General features: G+C 49.5%; 1 protein-coding gene across 1 annotated transcript in view; it reads left to right on the top strand.

The window, feature by feature from the left end:
- Positions 1 to 27263, top strand: part of NOTCH3 (notch receptor 3) — a 41797-nt gene extending 14534 nt beyond the window's left edge. The window contains exons 15-33 of the mRNA XM_080935791.1: positions 242 to 355; positions 828 to 983; positions 2900 to 3125; positions 3432 to 3633; positions 3766 to 3913; positions 4182 to 4366; positions 6657 to 6789; positions 6870 to 7127; positions 7210 to 7328; positions 7651 to 8216; positions 10195 to 10527; positions 12197 to 12351; positions 12577 to 12799; positions 13481 to 13565; positions 14525 to 14687; positions 16172 to 16476; positions 17763 to 17910; positions 23906 to 24003; positions 25291 to 27263. Of these exons, the coding sequence (XP_080791917.1) occupies positions 242 to 355; positions 828 to 983; positions 2900 to 3125; positions 3432 to 3633; positions 3766 to 3913; positions 4182 to 4366; positions 6657 to 6789; positions 6870 to 7127; positions 7210 to 7328; positions 7651 to 8216; positions 10195 to 10527; positions 12197 to 12351; positions 12577 to 12799; positions 13481 to 13565; positions 14525 to 14687; positions 16172 to 16476; positions 17763 to 17910; positions 23906 to 24003; positions 25291 to 26331 (4658 nt within the window). The 3' untranslated portion in view covers positions 26332 to 27263. The remainder of the gene's footprint in view (positions 1 to 241; positions 356 to 827; positions 984 to 2899; positions 3126 to 3431; positions 3634 to 3765; positions 3914 to 4181; positions 4367 to 6656; positions 6790 to 6869; positions 7128 to 7209; positions 7329 to 7650; positions 8217 to 10194; positions 10528 to 12196; positions 12352 to 12576; positions 12800 to 13480; positions 13566 to 14524; positions 14688 to 16171; positions 16477 to 17762; positions 17911 to 23905; positions 24004 to 25290) is intronic.
- The last annotated feature ends 298 nt before the right edge of the window (positions 27264 to 27561 follow it).

Below are 27561 nucleotides of genomic sequence, written 5' to 3'. Positions count from 1 at the left end.
TCCCTCCCTCCCTCCCTCTCTCCCTCCCTCCCTCCCTTCCTCCCTTTCTTCCTTCCTTCTTTAATCTCTTCTCTCTCTGTCTCTGTCTCTCTGTCTCTGTTTCTCTGTCTGTCTCTCTGTCTGTCTCTGTCTCTGTCTCTGTCTCTCTCTCTTGTCTTTCCTAAATATCAGGTTGGGACTCCAGGGATGGGGAATTGGGAGCAGTGAGTCTTCAAGACTGTGGACGGTCTGCTCCCTACAGGCCGTCAATGTGAGGTGCTGTCTCCCTGCATACCAAGCCTCTGTGAGCATGGAGGCCACTGTGAGTCTGACCCTGACCAGCTGACTGTCTGTTCCTGTCCTCCAGGCTGGCAAGGTACATCAAAGTCCTCCTCCTCTCCTTCCTCTTCTCCTTCCTCTCTTCTTTCTCCCCCTCTTCTTCCTCCTCTGCACTTTGCTGCATACTGGGTAATGCCAGGGAGCCCAGAGGGGACTCAGCCTTGCTCTGCCTTTGAAGGTGTTTTATTCTGGGAAAAGACAGTTGGATCCAGACATTCTCAGCCCATCTGAGTCAGCTCAGGAGAAGAGGGAGCCATATGGGGCTGAGGATGCTGGGATGCCTGAGATTGATGACAGGTTTTTGAAGAGGTGACTTTTCGGAGTGTGTATTCAATGGATACAGATAAAGAGATAGGCAGAATACAGTTCAGGAGTGACATGTGCCAAATGCCTAGGGACAGCGGCTTGCCTTTGCCTTTCCTTGCCTCAGCCTGCAGGTTCTTGAGCTGAGGCATTCTCAGTCCTCATTTTGTCCCTGTAACCTTAACTGCTTCCCCTCTCACCTCCAGGCCCACGATGTCAGGAGGATGTGGATGAGTGTGCCAGTGCCTCACCCTGCGGCCCCCACGGTACCTGCACCAACCTGCCAGGGAGCTTCAGGTGCATCTGCCACGGGGGATACACTGGTCCTTTCTGTGATCAGGACATTGACGACTGTGACCCCAGTAAGTGCAGGGATCTCTGGGGTGCTTCCTTCCCCAGGGAACCCACCCATCAAGTCATACTAGATTCCCGGCACTATGTGGTTCTCTTCAGTCTGTTACGGCATGAGGGACTTAGTTCCATCCCCAGCACCACTATGTAAATGAGCAATAGGCTGGTGGAATGACTCTGCACAGAAAGGTGCTTGCCTCTAAGCCTGATGAACCGAGGTCAGCACACACACACACAGAATAATAATCCAAAAATGTAATAAAAAGCTAAAAAATATGTTTTATTTAAGTCAGTATAGAAAATATTTTAGGCTGTGGAGAGATGGCTCAGTGGGTTAAGAGCACTGACTGCTCTTCCAGAGGTCCTGAGTTCAATTCCCAGTGACTACATGGTGTGGTTTCACAATCATCTGTAATGAGAACCGATGCCCTCTTCTGGTGTGTCTGAAGACAGCTGTAGTGTACTCATATAAATAAAGTAAATTAAAAAATATTTTTATTTCCACATATAAAACTTCAAAAATTTGAATTTTGCTAAAAGTATTTTACATTTGCAGCTTATCTTCTTTGGACTGGCAGCAATATCAAGGGCCCATTAACCTCATGTGGCTAGTGGTAGCTCCACTGGTCACCACAGGCCTGTGCCAAGCACATGAATCAGAGCAGGGGTGGCACTTCAGGTATTTCTTTGAGATGGCCACAGCCTCTATGGATTACAGACTCTGTGGGTGTTTAAGTCCCTTATTGTCAAATGGCTTAATGGTTGCAAATAGCTCTGCATTTCCTCGAATTTCCTCTCAGATTATTCAGATCTCTAGATAGCTAACTTCTTATTTTAAGGCATTTACATTTGCTTATTATTGTGTGCACGTGTGTGGGGCGTGTTGCACTATGTGTGGCGGTCATAGGACCTTCTACCTTATGGGATCTGGTGCTCCAGCTCTGATGTTAGGCTTGGTGGCTGGTGCCTTTACCCATGCTGAGCTGTGTCATCAACCCAGACTTTATTTTTAATTTAAATGAGAGAGGGAGGGAAGGACGGATGGTGGGTGGGAGGGAGGGAGAGAGAGAGAGAAGGAGAGAGAGAGGGAGAGAGAGGGAGAGAAAGGGAGAGAGAGAGGGAGAGAGAGAGAGGGGGAGAGAGAGGGAGAGAGAGAGAGAGAGGGAGAGAGAGAGAGAAGGAGAGAGAGAGGGAGAGAGAGAGGGAGAGAGAGGGAGAGAGAGAGGGAGGGAGAGAGAGAGGGAGAGAGAGAGAGGAAGAGAGAGGGAGAGAGAGGGAGGGAGAGAGAGAGGGAGAGAGAGAGAGAGAGGGAGAGAGAGGGAGGGAGGGAGGGAGAGAGAGAGAAGGAGAGAGAGGGAGGGAGAGAGAGAGGGAGGAGGTTAGAGGACAGCTTGCAGGAGTTAATTTTTTTCCTTCCACCACGTGGGTTCCAGGGATTGAGCTCAGGCAGGCCGTCCTGCGTGAGCAAGCACCTTTACCTGCTAAAGTCATCTTGCTGGTCCCTCTAGATGGCGTGATGCACCAAGTCCAATGGGCATTGCATGTATGTGTTTGTTATACTCTATTGTTTAGAGAATAACAAGAAAATACTGTGCATGTTCTGTCCTTGGGTAATAATCTAAACTTTGATCTCTGACCAAGAGTGTCCCTTGTGGGCTGGAACACACACACCTTTACACTCTGCACTCAGAAGGTGGAATGCAGGCTTATCTCTGAGTTCAAGGCCAGCCTAGTCTACATAGTGAACTCCAGGCCAGTCCTGGCTATATTGTAAAATCCTGTTTTAAAAACAAGCAAGCAAACAAAAAGGACTGTGCCCCCCCCCCCCCGGCTTCTTCCTGAGTCTTCCCCCTTATGAGGATAGCTAGGTGAGGCCTGGCTGATGTGGGCATAGGGAATGACCAGATGTCTTTCCTGCTCTCTGCAGACCCGTGCCTCAATGGTGGTTCCTGCCAGGATGGCGTGGGCTCCTTTTCCTGTTCTTGCCTCAATGGCTTTGCTGGTCCTCGCTGTGCTCGAGATGTGGATGAATGTCTGAGCAGCCCCTGTGGCCCTGGCACCTGTACTGATCACGTGGCCTCCTTCACCTGCACCTGTCCACCTGGTTATGGAGGCTTCCACTGTGAGAATGACTTGCTGGACTGCAGCCCCAGGTGGGTGGAGCATGGGCTGGAAACTCAGGGCCCTGCCATGGAAGGGGAACCAGAGAGGGCTTCCTGGACTCGGCATCCGTTTCAGGGCACATGGCTGAGGAATGGGCCAGGCCGGTTGGAAGTCACAGCCTCCCATTCTTTTGAGGCCTAGACTGAGGCAGGGTTCGTAGGTGAAGGGACCAGGTGAGCTCTTCACAGGCTCTAGCTTGTTGAGGATAGCTAGGGTCTGACACTGGGAAGCACTCAGTTCTAGGTTGGGTGGTTTCTACGGGGGGTGGAGCTTGACCTTCTTGTCCTACTCTCCAGTTCCTGCTTCAATGGAGGGACCTGTGTGGATGGCGTGAACTCCTTCAGCTGTGTGTGTCGTCCTGGCTACACGGGCACACACTGCCAGTACAAGGCGGACCCCTGCTTCTCCCGGCCCTGTCTGCACGGGGGCATCTGCACCCCCACCCACCTCGGATTTGAATGCACCTGCCGGGAGGGCTTCACTGGGAGTCAGTGTCAGGTGAGTGGTGTCTGAGGTCCTTGGGGGGAAGTGTCCAGAAATGAGGGGGGACCTGTGGGGCAGCATGAAGGGATAAGCCCATCTTGTTTCTAGGGTCCCTCCCAGCACTGACCCTGAAGGTTTCTTTTGCAGAACCCAGTGGACTGGTGCAGCCAAGCACCCTGTCAGAATGGGGGTCGCTGTGTCCAGACTGGGGCCTACTGCATCTGTCCGCCTGGGTGGAGTGGCCGCCTGTGTGACATACAAAGCCTGCCCTGCATGGAGGCCGCAGCCCAGATGGGTGAGGGGAGCGTGTGGTGTGTGTCGGGCTGAAGGGTGGTGCCCACCTCTTGCTGTACAAGCCGAATGAGAGCCACACAGCATATGGGACTACTGAGGTGTGTGGTTCAGTATGTGTCACAGTGGGCAGCTGGGTGTGTATGTGTGACTAAGTGAGACACTGGGGGTCATCACTGCCAGCAGGGATGCTGGATGTTTGTGTGATGGCGGTCGCAGTAGGAAAGGTGGCAGGCCCACTTCTGTGCCTGACGTCACTCTCTGCTTCTCAGGGGTGCGGTTGGAGCAGCTGTGTCAGGCAGGTGGGCAGTGCATAGACCAGGAGCACTCCCACTACTGTGTGTGTGCAGAGGGCCGCACAGGCAGTCACTGTGAACTCGAGCTGGATCCCTGCACAGCCCAGCCTTGCCAGCACGGCGGCACCTGCCGTGGTTACATGGGGGGCTATGTGTGTGAGGTAAGTGTGCATCTCGGGGAGAGGGAAGAGAAGCTGACCATTTCTGGGTGGGTTTCTGTGTCCTGGTGTCTCCCTCTCCCTCTCCTTCCCCTCCCCCTCCCTGCCCTTCCCTCCCTCTCTGTGGGAGAAAGGAATGTTTCATGTGTGGTAGGTAAGCACTCAGCTTCACTCCTAGCCTGCATGTATGTATGTATGCATGTATGCATGCATGCATGTATGTGTGCATGTATGTATGCATGCATGCATGCATGCATGTATGTATGTACGTGCGTATGTATGTATGTACGTATGTACGTGTGTATGCATGCGTGTATGTATGTATGCATGTATACATGTATGTATGTGTGTACTGTGTATGTATGTATGTATGTATGTATGTACGTGTGTATGCATGCATGTATGTATGTATGTACGCGTGTATGCATGCATGTATGTATGTATGTACGTGTGTATGTATGCATGTATGTATGTGTGCATGTATGTACGTGCATATGTATGTATGTACGTGTGTATGTATGCATGCATGCATGTATGTACGTGTGTATGTATGCATGTACGTGTATGTATGCATGCATGCATGTATGTATGCATGTATGTATGTACGCGTGTATGTATGTATGTACGTATGTACGTGTGTATGCATGCATGTATGTATGCATGCATGTATGTATGTGTGCATGTATGTGTGCATGTATGTATGTATGTATGTATGTATGTATGTATGTAGTGTGTATGTATATGTGTTTATTTATTTATTGGCTAGTGTTTTGAGACATGGTCTCTTTATGAAGCCCTGGCTGTCCTGTAATTTGCTATGTAGTCCAAGCTGGCCTCCAACTCACAGCAATCCTCCTGCCTCCAGCTCTAGAGTGTTAGGAGTAAAGGCACCCACCACTCTATTTGTCTGCCTCTCTTTTCTTACCTCTTCTTTCCCTTTTCCTTTTTCTATCCTTTCTTTTTTCTTTCTCTTTCTTTTTTTTGAGACAGTCTCACTAAGCTCTGGTTGTCTTAAGCTGTTGAGATCTACCTCTCTCTGCCTCGTGAGCAATGGGATTAAAGCAGTGTGCAACTGGGTTTAGCAATTTTGTTCCCCTCCCTTACGGATATGTCTGTGTGTGTGCAATGGGTGTGCACAGGGGTGTGTGTACAGAGGTCGGGGGAAGACATCACTCTACTGTGTTCCCTTGAGGTTCTCTCACTGAACCTCAGGTTAGGCTGGTAGTTGGTGAATCCCAGTGATCTTCCTGCCTCCCCCACCCCACACCTGGGTAAAGACATGGAAGACCACACCTAGTGTCTCCCCCACCCCACACCTGGCTTTTTCAGTGGGTCCTGAGGATTTGAACTCATATCCTCATACTTGTGCAGCAAGTGCTCTAACCACTGGGCAATCTCTTCAGCTCCTTACCCTCACGTCCTTGTAGATGGATTTGGGGGATGTGAGTTTCTGTCTTCCTTTCTGTGTCTCTCTCAGGGTATGAGTGACTTCTCCAGACATGTGATTTGGGGGTACCTGGGTATTTTTCCTGTGTGTTTTCATGAGCATATGCCCTTCTGTACTGAGTGTGCTGGTGGCCTTCCCAGTCTCACCCTGGCCAAAAGCAACTTGAGGGAGAAAAGGAGTTGCTTCAGTGTACACTCCATCATTAGGGAAGCCAGGGAAGGAACATGAAAGTTCTCTGTAAGTTGCAGTGCAGGGAACTACAGACCAGAACTGAAGCAGGGACCACAGAGGAATGTTGCTTACTGGCTTCCTTACATAGCTCAGCCCACCAGAGTGGGCTGGGTCCTCCCATGTCAATCAGCAGACAAGACAACGCCCACAGACATGCTACAGGCCAATCTGAAGGAGGCAATTTCTCAAGTGAGATTCCCTCTTCCAAGATGTGTCTAGGTTTGGTTCAAGTTCAGACACACAAAAATAACAAGCACAGAGTGTACTGGGTAAGTCTGCCCATGCTACTGGCTGTTAGTTAGAGGTCTATGTGTGTCCTTCCATGGTGGGATTCTGTGTGCTCACAGGTGTGCCTAGGCATAGCTCTCAGGTGTGCTCACAGGTGTGCCTAGACATAGCCCTCAGGTGTGCTCACAGGTGTGTGCCTAGGCATAGCTCTCAGGTGTGCTCACAGGTGTGCCTAGACATAGACCTCAGGTGTGCTCACAGGTGTGCCTAGACATAGCCCTCAGGTGTGCTCACAGGTGTGCCTAGACATAGCCCTCAGGTGTGCTCACAGGTGTGCCTAGGCATAGCCCTCAGGGCTAAGGGAATTCCTTTCTTGCCTCAATTCAGTGTCCTTCTGGCTATTCTGGTGACAGTTGTGAGGATGATGTCGATGAGTGTGCGTCCCAGCCCTGCCAGAACGGAGGCTCCTGTATTGATCTGGTGGCACGCTATCTCTGTTCCTGTCCCCCGGGCACACTGGGTACGTTAAGACCAGGGTTGAGGGGTGCAGGATAAGAGGCCGAGTCTCTAGCCTCTACTGACTACTCTCCTATACCCTAGGAGTTCTCTGTGAGGTCAATGAGGATGACTGTGGCCCAGGCCCGTCCTTGGACTCGGGCCTCCGGTGCCTGCACAACGGCACCTGTGTGGACCTGGTGGGTGGCTTCCGCTGTAACTGTCCCCCGGGATACACAGGTGTGCACTGTGAGGCAGACATTAATGAGTGTCGACCAGGTGCGTGCCATGCAGCACATACCCGGGACTGCCTCCAAGATCCAGGTGGGCACTTCCGCTGCATCTGCCATCCTGGTTTCACAGGTAAGTACGGCAGACAGACTGCCCAGGGGCTCCTGATGTGGCTCTGCCACCGTAGTTGATCCTCCTGCATCCATCTGTTCAGGGCCTCGCTGTCAGACTGCTCTGTCCCCCTGCGAGTCCCAGCCATGCCAGCATGGAGGCCAGTGCCGTCCCAGCCTAGGCCGTGGAGGTGGGCTGACCTTCACCTGTCACTGTGTCCAGGTAGGTGTGACCGGTATGGGTGGAGGCCCTTGGGGAAAGAGAAGGCTTCAGAGAAAGGAGGAAGGCAAAGAGGTCCCGAAATGCTGAGTTATAGTTTGGAGTCTAACTTAGTGAAATCGTGACTTTGTTGCGTCCTGGGGAAGGTATGGCTTATCTTCAAAATGAGGCCAACAGAGGAAAGGGGCAGCTGCTGGAAAGGTTGGGAGAGGGAGGGTCATCATTTTTCAAGTCTTGATGACTCCCACTCTTCTCTCTCTTTTCCACCTATCCGTTTCTTCTCGCTACCAATTTTTCTTTCGGTCACCTCACCCCCCACCATTAGCCATTCTGGGGTCTGCGCTGTGAGCGGGTGGCACGCACTTGCCGAGACCTGCAGTGCCCAGTGGGTATCCCATGCCAGCAGACAGCCCGTGGGCCCCGCTGTGCTTGTCCTCCTGGGCTGTCGGGGCCCTCCTGCCGGGTTTCTAGGGCGTCACCCTCTGGAGCTACTAACACCAGCTGCGCTGCTGCCCCTTGTCTGCACGGGGGCTCGTGCCTACCCGTACAGAGCGTCCCTTTCTTCCGCTGTGTATGCGCTCCGGGCTGGGATGGCCCGCGTTGCGAAACCCCTTCCGCAGCCTCTGAGGTCCCCGAGGAGCCACGGTGCCCGCAAGCCGCCTGTCAGGCCAAGCGAGGGGACCAGAACTGCGACCGTGAATGCAATAGCCCAGGCTGTGGCTGGGACGGCGGTGACTGCTCGCTGAACGTGGACGACCCCTGGAGGCAGTGTGAGGCACTGCAGTGCTGGCGCCTCTTCAACAACAGCCGGTGCGACCCGGCCTGCAGCTCACCAGCCTGCCTCTATGACAACTTTGACTGCTACTCTGGTGGCCGCGACCACACTTGCAAGTGAGCCCCCGACTTCTTCTGTCCATCTTTAAGTTGCACTGTCAGTGAGCAACGTCTGTCCAGTCTGCCTGTCAGTCTGTTTTTGGATCGTCCGATGGTCTGTCCCTTCATTTTTCACAGCTGCTACCACCAGGGCACTGGGGGTTCCACCCACCCGTGTCCACCTATGTGATTGCTCAGTTCTGCCGTTTATGTTTTCACCTACCTCATCTTGCCCATTTGTTTCTGTCTGCCCGCAGTTACACACTCCTGTGGTGCACGCTTAATGACTTGTTAATCTGTCTCTCTTAAAATCTTAAAAAGCAAGCTGGGTATAGTTGCTCACACATTTAATCCCAGCACTCGGGAGGCAGGACTCTGTATGAATTCAGGGCCAACCTGGTCTACATAGTGAGTTCCAGGACAGCCATGGTCACACGGTGAGACCCTGGCCTCTCCTTTCACCGTCTGTATGACCAGCTCTCTGTCCTTTTATCCACCTGTGTGTAAGTCCCCGTCTGTTCTGTGTGTACCCTCTGTCTGTCTGTCTGCGTCACCTGGCCGTCCTTCAGTCCCAGGACTCTCTGCCTCCCTCTCTGTGCCTCCCATCTCCTTGCCTGTCTGTCCAATCTCCTGCCTCCGCCCTCTCTGGCCCATACGTTCCCTATTTCTGCATCCTCTGTGTGCCCCCGTGTTTGTCTGGAATCCTCTCCCACCTTTGACTCCATACCGTCTTCATCCTTCCCCTTCCTCAGAGCTCTGCAGTCACCTGACCTCAGACTTCCTGTTCCCTGGGATTTCTCTGCTTACTCCATCACGGAACTGTTCCTCCCCTAAGAAGTTTCCCCCTTCCTTCAAGCCTTTGCTTAGATGGCATTATCTACATTGTGAACTACTCCTAGGTGACCCCCAGCACTTCTCTTGCTTTCTAGTATTGAATTCCAAGTAGAACCCACGTATATGCCTCTATCTACCATTTACTGAACTCTAAGGGAAACCCTGCATGTTTTCCTCATTTGGCTCCCACGACATCTGTCTCCCCCCACAAGAATGCCAGTTTTTCTGGGGCAGGGACTTGTGGGTGGGATCTTGGTGCCTATGGTTGCATGCAGCAGGCGCTCAACTAATGCCTGTTGTACTGATACTGGTTGAACATCCCAAATCCCAAACCTGGAACCCTGAACTATGTAGTCCATGGTAGGATGATGCCACAGTGGAAAATTCTATCCTTTGCCTCACTGATAAGGAGCAGCCAAAATTCAGACACAGTGGCAGAGCACCTGCCAGGACAGCATGAGGCCCTGGTTCAACCCCCAGCATAGAAATAAAACAACCCCCAAAGTCTATGTAGTTACTTTGGCTCTGTGTATTTTTGTCTTTAGACTTGGGCTTCATCCCTGAGGGGTCTTATATAAATTATGAATAGAGGGCTGGGGGTGTAGCTGAACTGTTGGAGAGCTTGCCTGACACCCACCTAAACTGTGAGCAGGTGGGGCAGGAGGATAAATTCAAGATCACCCTCAGCTACATAGCTTTGTTTTGTTTTTTAAGAAACAGAGTTTCACTGTGTAGCCCTGGCTGGCTCTGAACTCACAGAGACATCCTTGCCTCTGCCTCTGGAATACTGGCATTAGACATATTTGCCAGTCTATCTGGCTAACAGAGTTTGAGGCCAGTCTGAGATACATGAGATCTTATTTTAAGATATTTATAAAAAGATATTGCATTGCATTTACGTGCATATACAATACTTAAGCATATATGTAGATATTCTAAAACTCTAATTTGAATCCCGAAATAGTTTTAGTCCCAAGTATTTCAAATTAGGAACAGAGAACTTGTGGTTATGCAGCCAGCGACTTCGTTTGCAGAAAGTCTGACATGTGTAAGGACATCTCCCCACCCCACCCCATGCAAGCACTGTCCAGTACTGACTGCTCTTCTCTGTGTGCATTTAGGTGACCTGAGGAATCTCTAACTTTGTGTTCTCTGCCCCCAGCCCGGTTTATGAGAAGTACTGCGCCGACCACTTTGCAGATGGCCGTTGTGACCAGGGCTGCAACACTGAGGAGTGTGGCTGGGATGGGCTGGACTGTGCCAGCGATGTCCCGGCTCTTTTGGCCCGAGGGGTTCTGGTCCTCACGGTTCTTCTGCCTCCTGAGGAGCTGCTGCGCTCCAGCGCCGACTTCCTGCAGCGACTCAGCGCTATTCTGCGCACCTCGCTGCGCTTCCGCCTGGACGCGCGTGGCCAAGCCATGGTCTTCCCCTACCACCGGCCAAGCCCTGGCTCTGAATCCCGGGTTCGTCGAGAGCTGGGTCCTGAGGTGATCGGGTGAGTGACTGTGCTCCAGGGCTGGGTACAGTGGTTAGGGCACCCATGATCTGGAGCTTCTGTTTTAAGCTTCTTAGTTGAGAGCACTCTTGGCAATGGGTCTTCCACAGGTTTTCAATGTCTGTCGGGTTGTTCTTTGCTGTGGGTGGGATTCAGCCTGTGTACATTACAGGGAGCCTACCCACAACGCTGAGATTGTTTTTTTTAAATCCTTCAAACGCAGGTGGCAGCACCGTCTTGCGGTGACAATGAGAAATGCCTCTTAAATAGGAGTGTGCCCCTTGGGAGAGTAGTGGTTACAAAATTGCACCTCGGGGTTAGTGTTACTTCATCAGAAGAGGCAGGTTGTTTTTAGAGCACTTAAAGGCATGTGTGGGCTTTAAAAAAAGCTTTAATTACTAAAGCATTTATTTTCACTGGGCAGTGCTGGCTCACACCTTTAGCCCAGCACTTGGGAGGCAGAGGCAGGTGGATCTCTTGAGTTCCAGGCTAGCCTGGTCTACGGATCCAGTTCCAGGACAGCCACGGCTACACAGAGAAACCATGTCTTGAAAAATAATAGCAAAAGAACCACAACAAAAAAGGATTTATTATTGTGTGTATGATGTGTGTAGCCCTCAAGTGCCATGGCACTCATGACACTGAGAACAAGTAGAGGTTAGGGGACAACTTTCATTAGGTTGTTAGGTCTGTGGGACAAGCGCTTTGCACCGTGAGACATTTTTCTGGCTTGTTCGTTATTTTCTTCTTGTTGTTTGCTTTGTTTGTGTATTATAGGCACTGGCCTGAAATTCAGTCTCTAGCCCAGGTTGGCTTTGAACTCATGGCTCTCCAGCCTTAGCCCTCCCAAGTACTAGGATTATAGGCACACACTATCACACGCACACTCATTTTCTTTCCTCCCCTCCTCTTCTCCCCCTCCCCATCTCATGAAAGTTGTAGAACTTGCTCACTTGTGACCTGGTGGGGGAATCTGAGGTGGGAAGAGGCTTTTGTTGAGGGTGGACCAGGACCCGAGGATTGGGCCCTGACAAGGAAAGGCCGGTTGAACTTTAGAGATACTGTGATTTGTAGGTTCTGATTGAATGCAGGCAGAGGTCAAGAAGATGGGTGTGGGCCCTTTCTGGGCTAAAAGCAGGGGCTACCTTGGAGCTCACTATTCTTAGGGGGTCTTGAGGTATGGGGAGGTACCCCAGGAGATGACTGAGGGCTGAAGATGCAGACAGGACAACTGGGTATAAAGGTCATCGGAAGGGAAGATGGGAAAGTCAAGGAAGCAGGAGAGGAGGAAATGAAGAAAGAATCTAAGGACTCTTAGAGACCTAAGGGTTGAGGGACATTAGGGGATGTGGTTCAGTGGTAGAGTACCTGCCTTGTACATTCAGGGCCCCGTGTTCATCTCCAACACCATAGAAAAGGACAGAGGAGAAAAACAAGCTCTCAGAGAAGCTGTCATATGGTACCCCGTCCCAGCAAAGGGCTACACCAACAGACTTCATTAGGGTGAATGAAGACATTGAATTCATAGCTTTGGGACACTGGTGACCGTTAGGACCTATTGGGAGAGACACCTTTCTCTCCAGGAGAGTTGGGTTTGTGGCAGAGACATGGAGAGTGGAGACGGAAGTAGCTCTCTGAGGTTGGGGGTCCGTCTGCTCTGCTCCCGTAGCTCTGTAGTGATGCTGGAGATCGACAATCGACTCTGTCTGCAGTCAGCCGAGAATGACCACTGCTTCCCTGATGCCCAGAGTGCAGCTGACTACCTGGGAGCCTTGTCAGCAGTGGAGCGACTTGACTTCCCGTACCCTCTTCGGGATGTGCGAGGTGATGTGGGAAGGGGGGCATTAGAGCACGTAGCCCCAGAGAGTGGTTGAGACCTATAGCATGGCTGAAGCCTGCCCTATGGGTAAGAGCCACTTAACACAAGCCTTACCTGTAGCCCCGCTCCATGGCTTCAGCCGTGTTACGGCTGAGCACTGCGCGTGACTGATATCCCACTTGCTTGCCCTGCCCTTGGCTGAATGCTCCTCTGCTGCTTCCATCCTGCAGGAGAGCCCCTGGAACCTCCAGAGCAGAGCGTACCACTGCTGCCACTGCTGGTGGCAGGGGCCGTCTTTCTACTGGTCATCTTCGTCCTGGGTGTCATGGTCGCCAGACGCAAGCGAGAACACAGCACCCTCTGGTTCCCTGAGGGTTTTGCATTACACAAGGACATAGCTGCTGGCCACAAGGGCCGGAGGGAGCCTGTGGGTCAAGATGCACTGGGCATGAAGTAAGGACCGCTTCTGCTCCGTATCCCCGACTACGGGGCCCTTGCAAGCTCCGGATCATACCCACCTTGGTCATATTCCAACTTTGACCCCAACCTAACTTTAACTACAGATTGCATCTCAGGCTTCAGTGTTAATCCTCTTGACCTATGAACCCATGATCCCTGAGGATTGCCCCTGACCCCTGACCCTTGACTTGATTTTCTATTCCTATCAATTTCCTATCTCCCTCTGACCCCATCCTGAACTAGATTCACAAAATTCATCCCGATTCATTCCCACATGACTGCTGATCTCAAGACTTTTGCCATTTCAACCTGTCCCTGACCAGGAGGACTGTATTCTTGACCATTCCCGAATCACCTCTGGCTTCAACCCGCCTGTACCTTTGACCTCACCTCAGACCCCTGTTTCCTCCCAGTCCTGTGTTAATTCCCCTGTGATCCTCAGTCCCAAGCCCTCAATACCTATAACCACATTCTGATCTTACCCTTCCCTATGACACCGTGACTCCTGACTCCTCGTCATGATAACTTCCTCTGTCCCCTGCAGTTTGTGTCACCTGTCCTCATCCGTCCACGTTCCATTGTGTGGGCCACTCCTGACTCTGAGCTCATCTTAAGACTCTGGCCAGATGTCTGTAGTGTGCTTTCTCACGCCTTTTTCTTCCTGTTTTCCCCAAGGAACATGGCCAAGGGTGAGAGTCTGATGGGGGAGGTGGCCACAGACTGGAATGACTCAGAATGTCCGGAGGCCAAGAGACTGAAGGTATTGCCTGCTTCTCTGACTCTTCCCTTCAGGGTTCCAAGTTGGGAACCTGGGCAGCTGGGGAGTCCGGGGCGGTCTCTAGTCTCATTATTGCCAAAGCTCCAGAAAATTACTGCATCTGTGTGACCTCATTTTCTTAATGTGGCTCTGTTACCGTGTTAGGAGGAACAGAGATTTGCTATGGGTTCCCTGTGTGGATGGGAGTTCCCCTTCTCCTTCTGGTTCTTCCTCACACAGATTCCTGCTCCCAGGTCTACCTAGGGTCACCCTAGAGCAGCAGTTCTTGACTTGTGGGTTGTAAACCCTTTTGTGGGGGGTGTTGAACGACCCTTTCACAGGGGTTACCTAAGACCATTGAAAACCACCGATTTTTACATTATTATTCGTAACAGTAGCAAAATCGCAGTTATGAAGGAAAATAATTTTAGAGTTGGGTCATCACACCATGAGGAACTATATATTAAAGGGTTGCAGCATTAGGAAGGGTGAGAACCACTGCCCCGGAAGGAACACTCTCTCCCACAGACTGATTGTTTTTCTGCTTTGTCCAGCAGGCCCAGCCTGAAAATGTCCCCAGCTGGTCTAGGGTTCCATCCACCCAACTTTAGGAGCCACACCCATTTGGGCTGTGCTTTCCTGCTTCAGATGGCTCAGTCAGTAAAGAAAAGAAAGCCAGGTGTCCTGTGGTACACTGGTAGTCTGCTGAGGTGGAGAGAACCAACTCCTGGCTAAATATTTTTGTGTATATCTGCACATTTTGGTCTGTGTGGCATGTGTACCTTGACAATGTGTGGAGAGCCACATTTAACCTGGAAGTACATTTACCTGTCCCAACTTCACTTTGTTTTTTTTGAGACAGCAGGCTGTCCTTGGTCTCCTACACCTGGATACAGCTTTATCAACACCTGTGGGAATGCCCACCCAATGGGAGATGAGAGCCTGTATCTGTGTCCCTCCAGGTAGAGGAGCCAGGCATGGGGGCTGAGGAGCCTGTGGATTGTCGCCAGTGGACCCAACACCACCTGGTTGCTGCTGATATCCGTGTGGCACCGGCCATGGCACTGACTCCACCTCAGGGAGACGCAGATGCTGATGGTATGGATGTCAACGTACGTGGGCCTGGTGAGTGTCTTCACTGGTCTCCCTGCTGGACTACATGTGGGGATTCTGGGAGTGTCTGGGCTCCTGTGTCTGGTGTGTGTGTTAATTAGGTTGTAAGTGATTAGAACACCATGTGAAGTAAGACAGCATAAGCCAGCACACCACGAAAAACCTTGAGGATATTTGGATCCTGGGCTTTTTCTTTTATGAGAGATTTCTGTCTTTTCTTTCTTTTTCTTTTTTCTTTTTGTTTTTCAAGACAGGGTTCTCTGTCCTGGAACTCACTAACTCTGTAGACCAAGCTGGCTTCAAACTCAGAGATTCACTTATTTCTGCCTCTTGAGTGCTGGGATTAAAGGTGTTTGCTCCCCTACCCCCAGCTTTTTCTTTCTGCTTTCTTTCTTTCTTTCTTTCTTTCTTTCTTTCTTTCTTTCTTTCTTTCTTTCTCTCTCTCTCTCTCTTTCCTTCCTTCCTTCCTTCCTTCCTTCCTTCCTTTCTTCCTTCCTTCCTCCCTTCCTTCCTTCCTTCCTTCTCTCCTTTCCTCCCTCCCTCCTTTCTTCCCTCTCTCCTCTTTCTCTTCTTCCTTTTCTTTTCTTTTTTCTCCTGAGTCAGGGTTTCTCTGTATAGCTCTGACTATCCTGGAACTTACTCTGTAGACTAGGCTGGCTTCAAACTCACAGAGATCTGCTTATTTCAGCCTCCAGAGTACTGTATTAAAGGCTTGTTCCAGCACCACTTCTGCCCAGCTCCTCCTCCTCCTCCTTCCTCCTCTTCTTTGTTGTTCTTTTATACACGGTTTCACTATATAGCTCTGGCTATCCTGGAACTCATTTTGTAGATCGGGTTGTGAAGTCACAGAAATCCCCCTGGCCTCCCACCCCGAGTGCTGGAATCAAATGTGTATGCCACCACATTCAGCTGGGATTTATTTAAAAATCACATCTCTGTGTGTGCATTAGTGCCCTTGGAAGTCAGAAGACAGACACCTTACTGGAGTTGGTTATCTCAAACTATCTTGGTCTGGGCCCCAGGGATCACATTCACAATGTCTGGTTTTCCCCAGTTCCTTTGTCCACCTGGATCCTGGACGCTCAACCCCACCCTAGCCTCCTTAGCTTCAGCTAGACAGCTTGTCAGAAAAGTCTCAGAATAATTCTGATAGGGTGGACTAGAACCCCACGCATACTTATTACTTTGACCAGTCGATGTGGCTAGGGCCTATAATGTGCAGATAAACCAGTCCCTGTCTGTCTAATTAGGCTTGCTACTCGGGAATGTGTGAGAAGGAAAACTAGGGGAAAGGTGTACCCTTCCCTTTGTTCTAAGTGCTCTGCTTCCTGATCGCTTTTGCAATGAATCACGTAATCTTTGTGGGGTGGCTTTGCAGTTGGGAGAATGTACCTCTGTCTTGTGGTGCTGTGCGCTCCAGTCACATTTACTACAGTGCCCCTGACATTTGCCCCAAGAAGACCCCTATGCCTGTGACACACTACTGGTTCCTGCAGATGGCTTCACCCCACTTATGCTGGCCTCCTTCTGTGGGGGAGCCCTGGAGCCGATGCCTGCTGAGGAGGATGAGGCAGATGACACGTCAGCCAGCATTATATCAGATCTGATCTGCCAAGGGGCCCAGCTTGGGGCACGAACTGACCGCACTGGCGAGACCGCCCTGCATTTAGCTGCCCGCTATGCTCGAGCGGATGCAGCCAAGCGCCTGCTGGATGCTGGCGCAGACACCAACGCCCAGGATCATTCCGGTCGCACCCCTCTGCACACCGCAGTGACAGCTGATGCCCAAGGTGTCTTCCAGGTGAGACAGGCTTGTCTCTTCAGACTTCTGGGTGGGGATCAGACACACCTAGATTTGAGCCTGGTCTGTCTTGCAAAGCCTTTGTCATTTGGAAATAGGAATATCTGGGACACATAACCTGTCAGGAATAGGTAGTGTCTCACCTAGATTTTTTTCTTTTTTAGGACAGGGTTTCTCTGTGTAGCTCTGGCCATCCTGAAACTCACTCTGTAGACCAGGCTGGCCTCGAACTCAGAGATCCACTTGCCTCTGCCTCCGGAGTGCTGGAATTAAAGGTGTGCACCACTAACACCAGATAGATTTAAAAAAAAAATATTTATTACATATAAGTACACTGCTGCTGTTTTCCGACTGACCAGAAGAGGGCATCAGACCCCATTACAGATGGTTGTGAGCCACCATGTGGTTGCTGGGAATTGAACTCAAGGCCTCTGGAAGAGCAGTCAGTGCTCTTAACTGCTGAGCCATCTCTTCAGTCCCCTGTTCTTGACATTTTTAAGATGGCTGGGTACCTACACTCTGGGTTTAGCTGGTTAGGGTTGTTAAGACATTGTTTTAGCCTGGGTATGGTGGTACATGTTTTTAATTCAGGCAACCAGGAGGCAGAGGCAGGTGGATCTGTGAGCTCAAGGCTAACCTACACTGTGAATTCCAGGACAACTAGAGCTACATAGTAAGACTCTCTCTTGGCAACAATAACAAAGACCCATCATCTTTCTTAGTTTTAGTCTATAGTAATGTCTTTTATTATGACATTACTTTTTATTTCCATTTTGTGGTTTTGTTTGTTTGTGTGTGTGTGTGTGTGTGTGTGTGTGTGTGTGTGTGTGCACTCGCCCATCATCCTGCTTGCAGAAGCCAGAGGAGGCTGTTGGATGTTCTGCTCTATTGTGCTCCTCCTAAGCTTTGGAGACAGAGCCCATGAGTGAGCCTGGAGTTAAGCTGGTGATCCTCTTGTCTTCTCCCACACGGCCCTGGGGTTACAGGCACACATGGCCAAGTCTGGCTTTTTACATGGACTTTGGGCTCTGAAGTCAGGTGCTTGTCCCCTGAGCCATCTCCCTGGCCTTCCACATCATACTGTTATTTAAATCCATTTCTAATGAGCAAATTTTTAATTTACAATGTGCTTAGCAGGAATATCACCTCATTTTAAGTCAGGAAATATCTGTAGCCCATGGGTTCCAAAGCTGTGGTGTTTGGGGCCCGAAGGATGCTTTACATCCTTCCTGCGGTAACACCTCCTCCTTGGCATGTTTTGCCATGGCTTCTGTTGCTGTCGGTAGATTCTCATCAGGAACCGCTCCACTGACTTGGATGCCCGAATGGCAGATGGCTCTACTGCACTGATCCTGGCAGCCCGCCTGGCCGTGGAGGGTATGGTGGAAGAGCTCATTGCCAGCCACGCTGATGTCAATGCAGTGGATGAGCTTGGTAAGTGCTGGGTAGGGCCAGTGGTACTGCTGCCCTCTCAGTGTAAGCTCACACATATGTTGACAGCAAGTATATGGTTAGGTATGCACAGTAGAGTCCCCACACAGATGGGACAGGACCCATAAGGTGTCTCTAGTTCAGAAAAGATGTAAACTCCCCAATAATACTTTTTTCTTCTCCTTCTTCTTCCCTCCCTTCCTTTTCCCTCCCCCATCACCTTGACCCCATGCCCTCCTTCCATAAGTCTACCCCTACTTTCACATGTGATACTCCCCTTCCTCCTCTTCCTCCCCTTCCTGCCCTTCCTCCCCTTCCTGCTCTTCCTGCCCTTCCTCCCCTTCTTCCTCTTTCTCTCCTTCCTCCCCTTTCTGCCCTTCTTCCCCTTCCTGCTCTTCCTCCCCTTCCTCCCCTTCCTCCCATTCCTACCCTTCCTGCCCTTCCTCCCCTTCCTCCTCTTCCTTCTCTTCCTCCCCTTCCTCCCCTTCCTCCCTTTCCTCCCCTTCCTGCCCTTCCTCCCCTTCCTCCCCTTCCTCCTCTTCCTCCCCTTCCTGCCCTTCCTCCTGTGCTTCTGTCTATAGTCCAAATACTAAGTTTCTTGATCAAATCTGAAGAGCTTGTCTTGGAGTCTGACATATTTCACTTAACGTGATGCTCTCCAGTTCTATCAATTTCTGGAAGATTGTTTAATTTGACTCCCCCCACTTTAGAGACAGGATCTCATGCAAGCTAGGCTTGCCCCCAACTCACTATGTAACCAACACTCTTGAAATCTGGATCCTCCTGCCTGTTTCCCAAATTAGGCATTTGTCACCATATTCAGCTCAATTTCTTTCTTTGTTTTGGCTGAGTAGCGTTCCATTGTGTGCAGTATTGATGGGCACCTAGGCTGCGTAACACTCCGTTGTACAAAGTATGCACTGACGCCTAGACCGACTCCATAGTGTGGCTGCTGTGAACAGCGATGTGGATGCTGCAGTTGCCATGGCTGCTGAGATGTTGCTTATTGTATACTGACTCAGATTCCTCAAGTATAGACCCAGGGGCACAGGAGTGCTGTATCTGCACCTACGGTAGTTCTACACTTACTTTTGTGAGGACCCTCCACAGCATTCTCTATACTAACTAGTATATCTCTAACTAGTAACTGCTATACTAGTTACTCTAACATCAGCAGTGCACAAGGACCCCTTTCTCTAGGATTTGTTTTCTTTCTCTTTCCCTGTTTTGGCTGTTTTTGTGATTAAAGCCATTCTGGTAGCATCTCGGTATAGGTTTTGTTTGCTTGTTTTGTTTTGCTTTATTTTGAGACAGGGTTTCTCTGTGTGGCCCTGACTATCCTAGAACTCACTTTGTAGACCAGGCTGGCTTTGAAATCAGAGATAACCACCCTCTGCAAGTCTCTACCTCCCAAGTGCTGGGGTAAAGATGCGCCACCACCATCTGGGCATCTCAGAATAGTTTGGTTTGTATTTATGCACTTTTTTTCATTTTTTGTATTTTGTAAGTTTTCTTTATGGCTAAAATTGCATGATAAAGGTTTTTTTTTCTTGTTTTTTGTTTTTTGTTGTTTGACACAAGGTCTCACTGTGTAGTCCTCAGTGGCCTGGGGCTTGCTATGTAAGCCAGGTCGATCTCAAACCTACAGAGACCCACTTTCCTCTGACTCCGAAGTGCTGGGATGAACACTGTCAAGCTAATTGGTTTCTTTTGTGTGTTATTTGTTCTTTAGGCATTTAATATTTTAAGTTCTTTATATATTCTGATTATTGATCCTTTGTTAGATAAATAGCTGGCAATCCCCCCCCCCCATTCTGTGAGGAGGATAGTATAAAAGTATGGGGCTTTTCTATGCCCTTCCTTGTTCTTGCACAATGACACAGACACTTTTATATTTATTAAAAGCTCAGGCCCTATAGCTGGGCAGACACTCAGCTCTTCTGACCCGACCTTGCTGGCCTTAGACTACTTCCCAGCCATGTGGCCCATCCCCTGCCATTGTAGGTTTGCTCTGGCACCTCCTCCTTCCTTCGTGCCTCACCTGAGACCCTCTCCTGCCCGGACACTTCCTCATCAACTGGGGAGAAAAGCTAATGCTTTGCTCACACTAGCCGAACACTGCAGCTTGCTTCTTAGTGTGCAGCTCCCTGAGCCTGTCTAGCTGCTTTGTTAGAGACGTGGACTCCCCTGTGACCTGCTAGACAGTGGGGTGAACTTGTATGTGATGATCTGTGGGGCAGCTGCCTGGTAGTGGCCGGCTTGTCAAATTGTCCTTGTAGCCAAAGACCTCACATAGCTGTAGACACTCTAAGACACTCACAAATGTTTGCAGTATCCTTGGCTCTCAACTTCATCACCAGAAGAGGCCATCGGATCCCATTACAGATGGTTGGGAGCCACCATGCCGTTGCTGGGAATTGAACTCAGGGCCTCTGGCAGAGCAGCCAGTGCTCTTAACCACTGAGCTATTGCTCCAGCCCCAGAGATCTTGTCTTAAACAACAACAACAACAATTAGTAATTAGCAGTTAAAGCACATGCTGTTCTTATAAAGGACCTGACTGAAGTTCTTACCCCCTAAGTTGGGCACCTCACAACCACCTGTAACTGGAGTTCCAGTGAGTCTGGTGCCCTCTTCTGGACTCTGCAGATAACTGCACTCACATGCACCTCCCCTGTGCAAACACACACATACACATAATTTAAAAAATCTTAAAAGAAAAAGCCCGCCCGGAACAGGCAGTACAAAGACAGAAAGATGGACAATCACCTAAGGCTGGGGGGGACAGGGACAGGCTAACGATGGATGACTAAAGTGATGAAGACGTTGCAAATATTGATTAATTGATTGTAAATCAAGGCAACAAAAATATTTGTCTTGTATATATACAACAAAAGCTATTACGAATAAAAATTCTGGGACATAGTCCTAGTTAGTGTCGACTGTCAACTTGACATAGTCTAGAGTCTCTGAGAAGTGCGATTTACTTGGGGGATCGCTCAGATCCATGTGACATCGTCTCGATTGTTAACTGATAGAAGAGGGCTCAGCCTACTATGGGCAGCATGTGATCCTGACCTAGACAGGAAAGTTAGCTAGGGATGAACCTGCAAGTGAGCCGGCTGGCACGCACCATACCATGTGTCTGTTATACATGGGATTTCCTTGAAGGTATGCTTGGAAGAATAAGAGTTTCCGTTTTAGTGATGGGTTGTTTATTTTGTTGTTATTACTAGAATTCCCTCTTATGTGGGTTTTGGGGCCACGCAGGTCTTCAGGTATATACAGTGAGCACCTTTGCTTGTTTTGAGTCAGTTCCACATGCACACTCATGCAGAAGGCACGCCTTGGCCAGAGGAACGCTATAGATCTGCACACACTCAGACCTAACCGAAAGGGCTCAGATACTCAGGGCATGCCTGCAAATGTCCTTCCTGCTGTCAGCCCATTTTTCTTTTCCTTTCTTTCTCTTCTTCCTCCCTCCCTCCTTTTCTCCCTCCTTCCCTCTCATTCTTTCAGATTTATTTATTTTATATATAATATACATTGTTGCTTTTTACCACCAATTAAAAATATTTAATATTTATTTATTTTATGTGAGTACACTGTAGCTGTCTTCAGACACACCAGAAGAGAGCATCAGATCCCATTACAGATGGTTGTGAGCCACCATGTGGTTGCTGGGAATTGAACTCAGAACCTCTGGAAAAGAGCAGACAGGGCTCCTAACTGTTGAGCCATCTCTCCAGCCCCCCCCTCCAATTTTTTTTTATTGGAAATTCTCTGCATTTACATTTCAGATGTTATCCCTTTCCCACAGTCCCATCCCTTCTCCCCTTCCCATTGCCTCTATGAAGGTGCTCCCTCTCCCAACCACCCTCTCCCACCTCAGCACCTTGGCATTCCCCTACTCTGGGGAAAACAAGCCTTCACTGGACCAAAGGCCTCTCCTCCCTTTGATGTCAGAAAATGCCATCCTCTGCTGCATATGCACCTGGGCCATGGGTCTTTCCATGCAAACTCATTGGTTGGTGTTTTAGTCACTGGGAGCTGCGGTGGTTTTGGTTAGTTGATGATTTTTGAGTTTTTTTTTTTTTTTCTTACAACTTTATTTTTTTTTAAAAAGAGAAATACATGTACAGATTTTTAAAAGCACTTTGGCATAAAACTATATGAATATATTTTTGCCAGTATTTGATTTTTTTAAAGGTTTGATAGTATGCATTGAAATCTTACTAGTTACCATAAGCATAAAGTACAGGTAAAACAAAACATAACATGGAAATAGTCAAAGTTTTCTTGGTGTGTATAGATTAAGCATAATGATTTTTAAATACCAAAAATTGCCACAAGGCTATCTTCTTAGCTCTTGAGTTAATAGTGATTTAAGGTCTAGGTGCACCCCACTCTGAGAGGGTGCTATACACTTGTTGTTGTTATTTTTTTTCTAAGAAGGACTGAGGCTTCCACTTTTTGGCCTTTCTTTTTTTGAGCTTCATATAGTCTGTAAGTTGTTTCTGGGGTATTCAGATCTTTCTGGGGTTAGTATCCAATTATCAGTGACTGCATATTATGTCTGTTCTTTGTGATTGGGTTAACTTACTCAGGATGATAGTCTCTAGATGCATCCATTTTCCTAGGAATTTCATAAAGTCATTGTTTCTAGTAGCTGAGTACGTACTCCATTGTGTAAATATACCACAATTTTTGTATCCATTCATCTACTGAAGGTTAGTTGATAATTTTGTTCTTCCCATGAGGTTGCAGACCTTTTCAGCTTCTTCCGTCCTTTCTCTAGCTCCTTCATTGAGGTCCTCATGTTCAGTCTTATTGTTATTATCCTCCTCTGTATCACTATGGCTCTGGCAGAGCCTCTGAGGAGGCATCCATGTCAGGTTCCTGCCAGTAAGCACTACTTAGCATCAGCAATAGTGCTTGGGTTTATTGGGCGCATATGGGGTGTATCCCCAGGCGAAGCAGTCTCTGAATGATCTTTTCTCTGATTCCTACTCCTCTATTTGTACCTTTATTTCCTCCCACAAACATTTTGTTCTTTCTTCTAAGAAAGACTGAGGCATCCACTTTCTGGCCTTCCTTCTCTTTTAGCTTCATAAGTTTTGTGGATGGTTTCTTGGGTATTCCGAGCTCTTTGGGCTAGTATCCACTTATAAGTGAGTACATACCATGAATGCTCTTTTGTGACTGGGTTACCTCACTCAGGATGATAGCTTCAACTTCCATCCATTTGCCTAGGAATTTTCATGAAGTCATTGTTTTTGTTAGCTGAGTAGTAATCCATTGTGTAAATGTACCACAGTTTCTGTATTCATTCCTCTGTTGAAGGACATCTGGGTTCTTTCCAGCTTCTGGCTATTATAAATAAGGCTGCTATGAACATGGTTGTACATGTGTCCTTGTTATATGTTGGAGCTTCTTTTAGATATATGTCCAGGAGTGGTATAGCTGGGTCCTCAGGTAGTACTATGTCCAATTTTCTGAGGAACTTCCAGATTGATTTACAGAGAGGTTGTACCAGTTTACAGTCCCACTAATAGTGGAGAAGTGTTCCTCTTTCTCCACATCCTCGCCAGCATCTGCTGTCACCTGAGTTTTTGATCGTAGCCATTCTGACCGGTGTGAGGTGGAATCTCAGGGTTGTTTTGATTTGCATTTCCCTGATGAATAGGGATGTTGAGCATTTCTTTAGGTATGTTCTCAGCCATTCGATATTCCTATATTCCTCAGTTGAGAGTTCTTTGTTTAGTTCTGTACCCCATTTTTTAATAGGATTGTTTGATTCTCCAGAGTTTAACTTCTTGAGACTTTCTTAAGGCGCACCAGAAGAGGGCATTACTGGGAATTGAACTCAGGCAGAGCAGTCAGTGCTCTTAACCACTGAGCCACCTCTCCAGGCCCTGCCAGGTCATTTCTGCACACGTTTGCCTGTTCTGCAATGGAGAACCCGACATGAGCCTGACTGACGTTTATCTCCTTACAGGGAAATCGGCCTTACACTGGGCTGCAGCCGTCAACAACGTCGAGGCTGCCTTGGCTCTGCTTAAAAATGGAGCCAACAAAGACATGCAGGACAGCAAGGTGAGCCCTGGGGGCCAGTGGTGGTACAGCCCCTGCATGTGACACAGCAGGGATAAGCCTTTTGGGGATTCTGGCCTGAAGCCTGTGAGAGCATCCATGCACTTTAGCTGAGCTTCATCAAGCCTCCTCATTTGTCAAGCACTTAGCGGAGTCTCAGGGAAAGGGAAATGTTAGGGAGAAAAACTTGCCAAAGGGCCGGTCCATAGTCTCTTCTATTTGTTACATGTATGGAAGTTAGAAGACAACTGTGAGAGTCAGTTTCCTCTACTCATTAGATCCTGTTGCTTGGACTCAGGTCATCAGACACCTTGACCTGTAAAGTCATTTCATTAACCCTTCCTTTTCAAAACAGGAAATATATACATAATATATATATATATATATATATATATATATATATATATATATATATATATATATATATATATATATATAACTTTTTAGCTTGTTTCCTTCCTTCTTTCTTTTTGAGACTTTCTTTGGGCTTCCTACCCCAGGTTGGCCTTGAACTCACAATTCTCATATTTCCACTACCTAAATGCTGGTATATGCTCTCGTGCCTGGCTATTTTTTTCAGTGATGTATCTTATTTTTAGATAGTGTGTGCCTGTAAGTATGCAGACAAAAGTTGCAGGTACCCTTAGGAGGGTGTTGAATCCCCCTAGAGCTGCAGTTACAGGCACTGTGAGGGCCCGTGTGGGTACCAGGGATGGAACTGAAGTCACCAGGCTGAGTGACAAGCGTGCCGTCTTCTCAGTCTTTGCTTCCTTTTCTTTTTGAGACCAGGTCTTACTGTTGCTCTACCTCAAACTCTTGGTGAATCTTCTTCCTCAGCCTTCCAAGTGCTCAGGTTCTCGCTCTTACTCCCTCCTCCCCCTTCTCTTTTCAAAAGACAAGGACTGACTTTGTAGACCAGGCTAGCCTGGAACTAGAACTCAGAGACCCATTTGCTTTGCTTCCTGGATGGCAGGAGCAAACATGACCCCCAGAGCCCAGCACCCGGCTCTTTAATCTTTTACAACCCATCGCATCAACATGCAGTTCATTTTGATGACTGGAAGTTTTGATGCTCCTTTAAATTTTATGCCTAAGAAAGTCCTGGCCAGATGTGCCTGCTACAGGGGCATGGTTGCAAGGAGAACTTATTTCTTCAACAGAGCTGGGATCCGAACCCAGGTCCATCTATTTCCAGGGTACCAACTCTTAGTTTTCAGGCTGCCCTAGAATTAGAAAGCTAGGTGTTGGCCAGAGTGACTGACCTCTGTGGGTTCTGTCCCCTCACCTCAGGAGGAGACTCCACTGTTCTTGGCTGCTCGCGAGGGCAGCTATGAGGCTGCCAAGCTGCTGCTGGATCATTTTGCCAACCGGGAGATCACAGATCACTTGGACAGGCTGCCCCGGGATGTGGCCCAGGAGCGGCTGCACCAGGATATTGTGCGGTTGCTGGACCAGCCCAGTGGCCCCCGCAGTCCCTCCGGTCCCCATGGCTTGGGGCCGTTGCTCTGCCCACCAGGGGCCTTCCTTCCCGGCCTCAAAGCGGTTCAGTCTGGGACCAAGAAGAACAGGAGGCCACTGGGCAAGACCGGGCTGGGGCCACAGGGAACTCGGGGTCGGGGCAAGAAGCTGACACTGGCCTGTCCAGGCCCCCTGGCAGACAGCTCTGTCACACTGTCACCAGTGGACTCGCTGGACTCACCTCGGCCTTTCGGTGGGCCCCCTGCTTCCCCGGGAGGCTTCCCCTTGGAGGGTCCTTATGCCACCACAGCCACCGCGGTCTCCTTAGCACAGCTGGGTGCAAATCGGGCGGGTCCTCTGGGGCGCCAGCCTCCTGGAGGCTGTGTGGTCAGCCTTGGTCTGCTCAACCCTGTGGCTGTTCCCCTCGACTGGGCCCGGCTGCCTCCGCCTGCCCCTCCAGGGCCCTCATTCCTGCTGCCCCTGGCTCCGGGACCCCAGCTGCTCAACCCGGGAACCCCAGTTTCTCCCCATGAGCGTCCCCCACCGTATCTGGCTGCTCCAGGACATGGAGAGGAATGCCCTGCAGCAGGAACCCACAGCAGCCCCACCAAGGCCCGCTTCCTGCGGGTTCCCAGCGAGCATCCTTACTTGACCCCATCTCCTGAGTCCCCAGAGCACTGGGCCAGCCCGTCCCCTCCCTCCCTCTCAGACTGGTCTGACTCAACGCCTAGCCCAGCAACCGCTACTAGTGCCACAGCAGCTGGAGCCCTGCCTGCTCAGCCACACCCCATATCTGTTCCCTCCCTCCCTCAGTCCCAGACTCAGCTGGGGTCCCAGCCAGAAGTCACCCCCAAGAGGCAGGTGATGGCCTAAGTTCTTGGATTTTGGAGGGGCGTTGAACAGACACCCCTCCCCAGCTTCTCTCTCCCTCCCTTTTAATCTTCCTCCCGACCCTTTATCTCTGTACCAGCCTTCCTGAACCTCTGTCTTGTATTGTGACCCCAGTCTTCCTTTATTTATAATGGGTATGGGCTGATCTCTCACCACCTCGGCCCTCTAAGGGGTCTGGGACCTCCTCTTGATCCCTCTCCCTGCCTTCACTCCCACCCCCCTCCTGCTTCTTACTGTCTCACACTCTGACATGAGTGAGTTATTTTTTTTTTCTTTTTTACATTTTGTATAGAGACAAATTCATTTAAACAAACTTATTATTATTATTATTTTTTACAAAATATATATATGGAGTTGCTCCCTTCCCCCGCTGCAAATCCCCCCAGCGCCCCCGTGGGGCTGAGTCTGTGGGCCCGTGTGGCCAATCCGGACTCTGTGTACCGAGTACACAGATATGACTAGGGTCCCGCGTACTGAGTATGTGGCCCTGGTATGTACCAAGCAGTCAGCCTTGGGCACACCCTCCCCTGGGGTCAGGGGACACTTGGGAGCCTCCTTCCCCCTCCCCCTCCTCCTTCCTCACTTCACTGCATTCCAGATAAGACTTGTAGACTAACTGGGAAAGGGGTCTTTCCTGCCCACCTCCCAGAGCCCGAGTGTGGGCGTGTCAGGGGAGATGTATTTTGTATGCACTCCACTTCTAATTGTAAATACAGGGCTGAAGGTGGGAGTGGCGCCCCCTCTTCCTGTTGCTCCCTTGGCTCAGCCTCACTGCCTGATAGAAATGTTCTTAGGCTGTTTTTTATAATATGGCACCTGGTCACATTCCATTGTAGCTGAATTCCCACCCAGGTCCTGCACTGTACAACCCTCACCTTCCCAGTTCCCTTACCACCTAATAAAGGAATAGTTAATACCCAAGTGTCTGGTTTCTGTGCAAGGTCTAAAGTGGGTGTTTCTGAGCCTCTGCCTCCATAGGGCTAACTTGAACTCCCTTCTTGGGGCAAAGCCAGTCCATCCTTGATTCCTTTTTGCTCAGGTGTTCAGCTTCATTTCTGTTGCTTTAAGCGAATACCTAACAAAAAAGAAACTTAGGGGGAGAGAGGTTCTTTTTTTCTAACTAAAAATTCCAGGCTGCAGTCCAACATTGTGAGGATATCAGGATGAGTACTTAAAACAGCTAGTCACATCACCACACAGTCAAGAGCCGAG

The sequence above is a fragment of the Micromys minutus genome (assembly GCF_963924665.1).
Source record: "Micromys minutus genome assembly, chromosome: 22".
Classification (NCBI taxonomy): Eukaryota; Metazoa; Chordata; class Mammalia; order Rodentia; family Muridae; genus Micromys; species Micromys minutus.
This window is presented reverse-complemented; position numbering and strand designations above follow the sequence as displayed.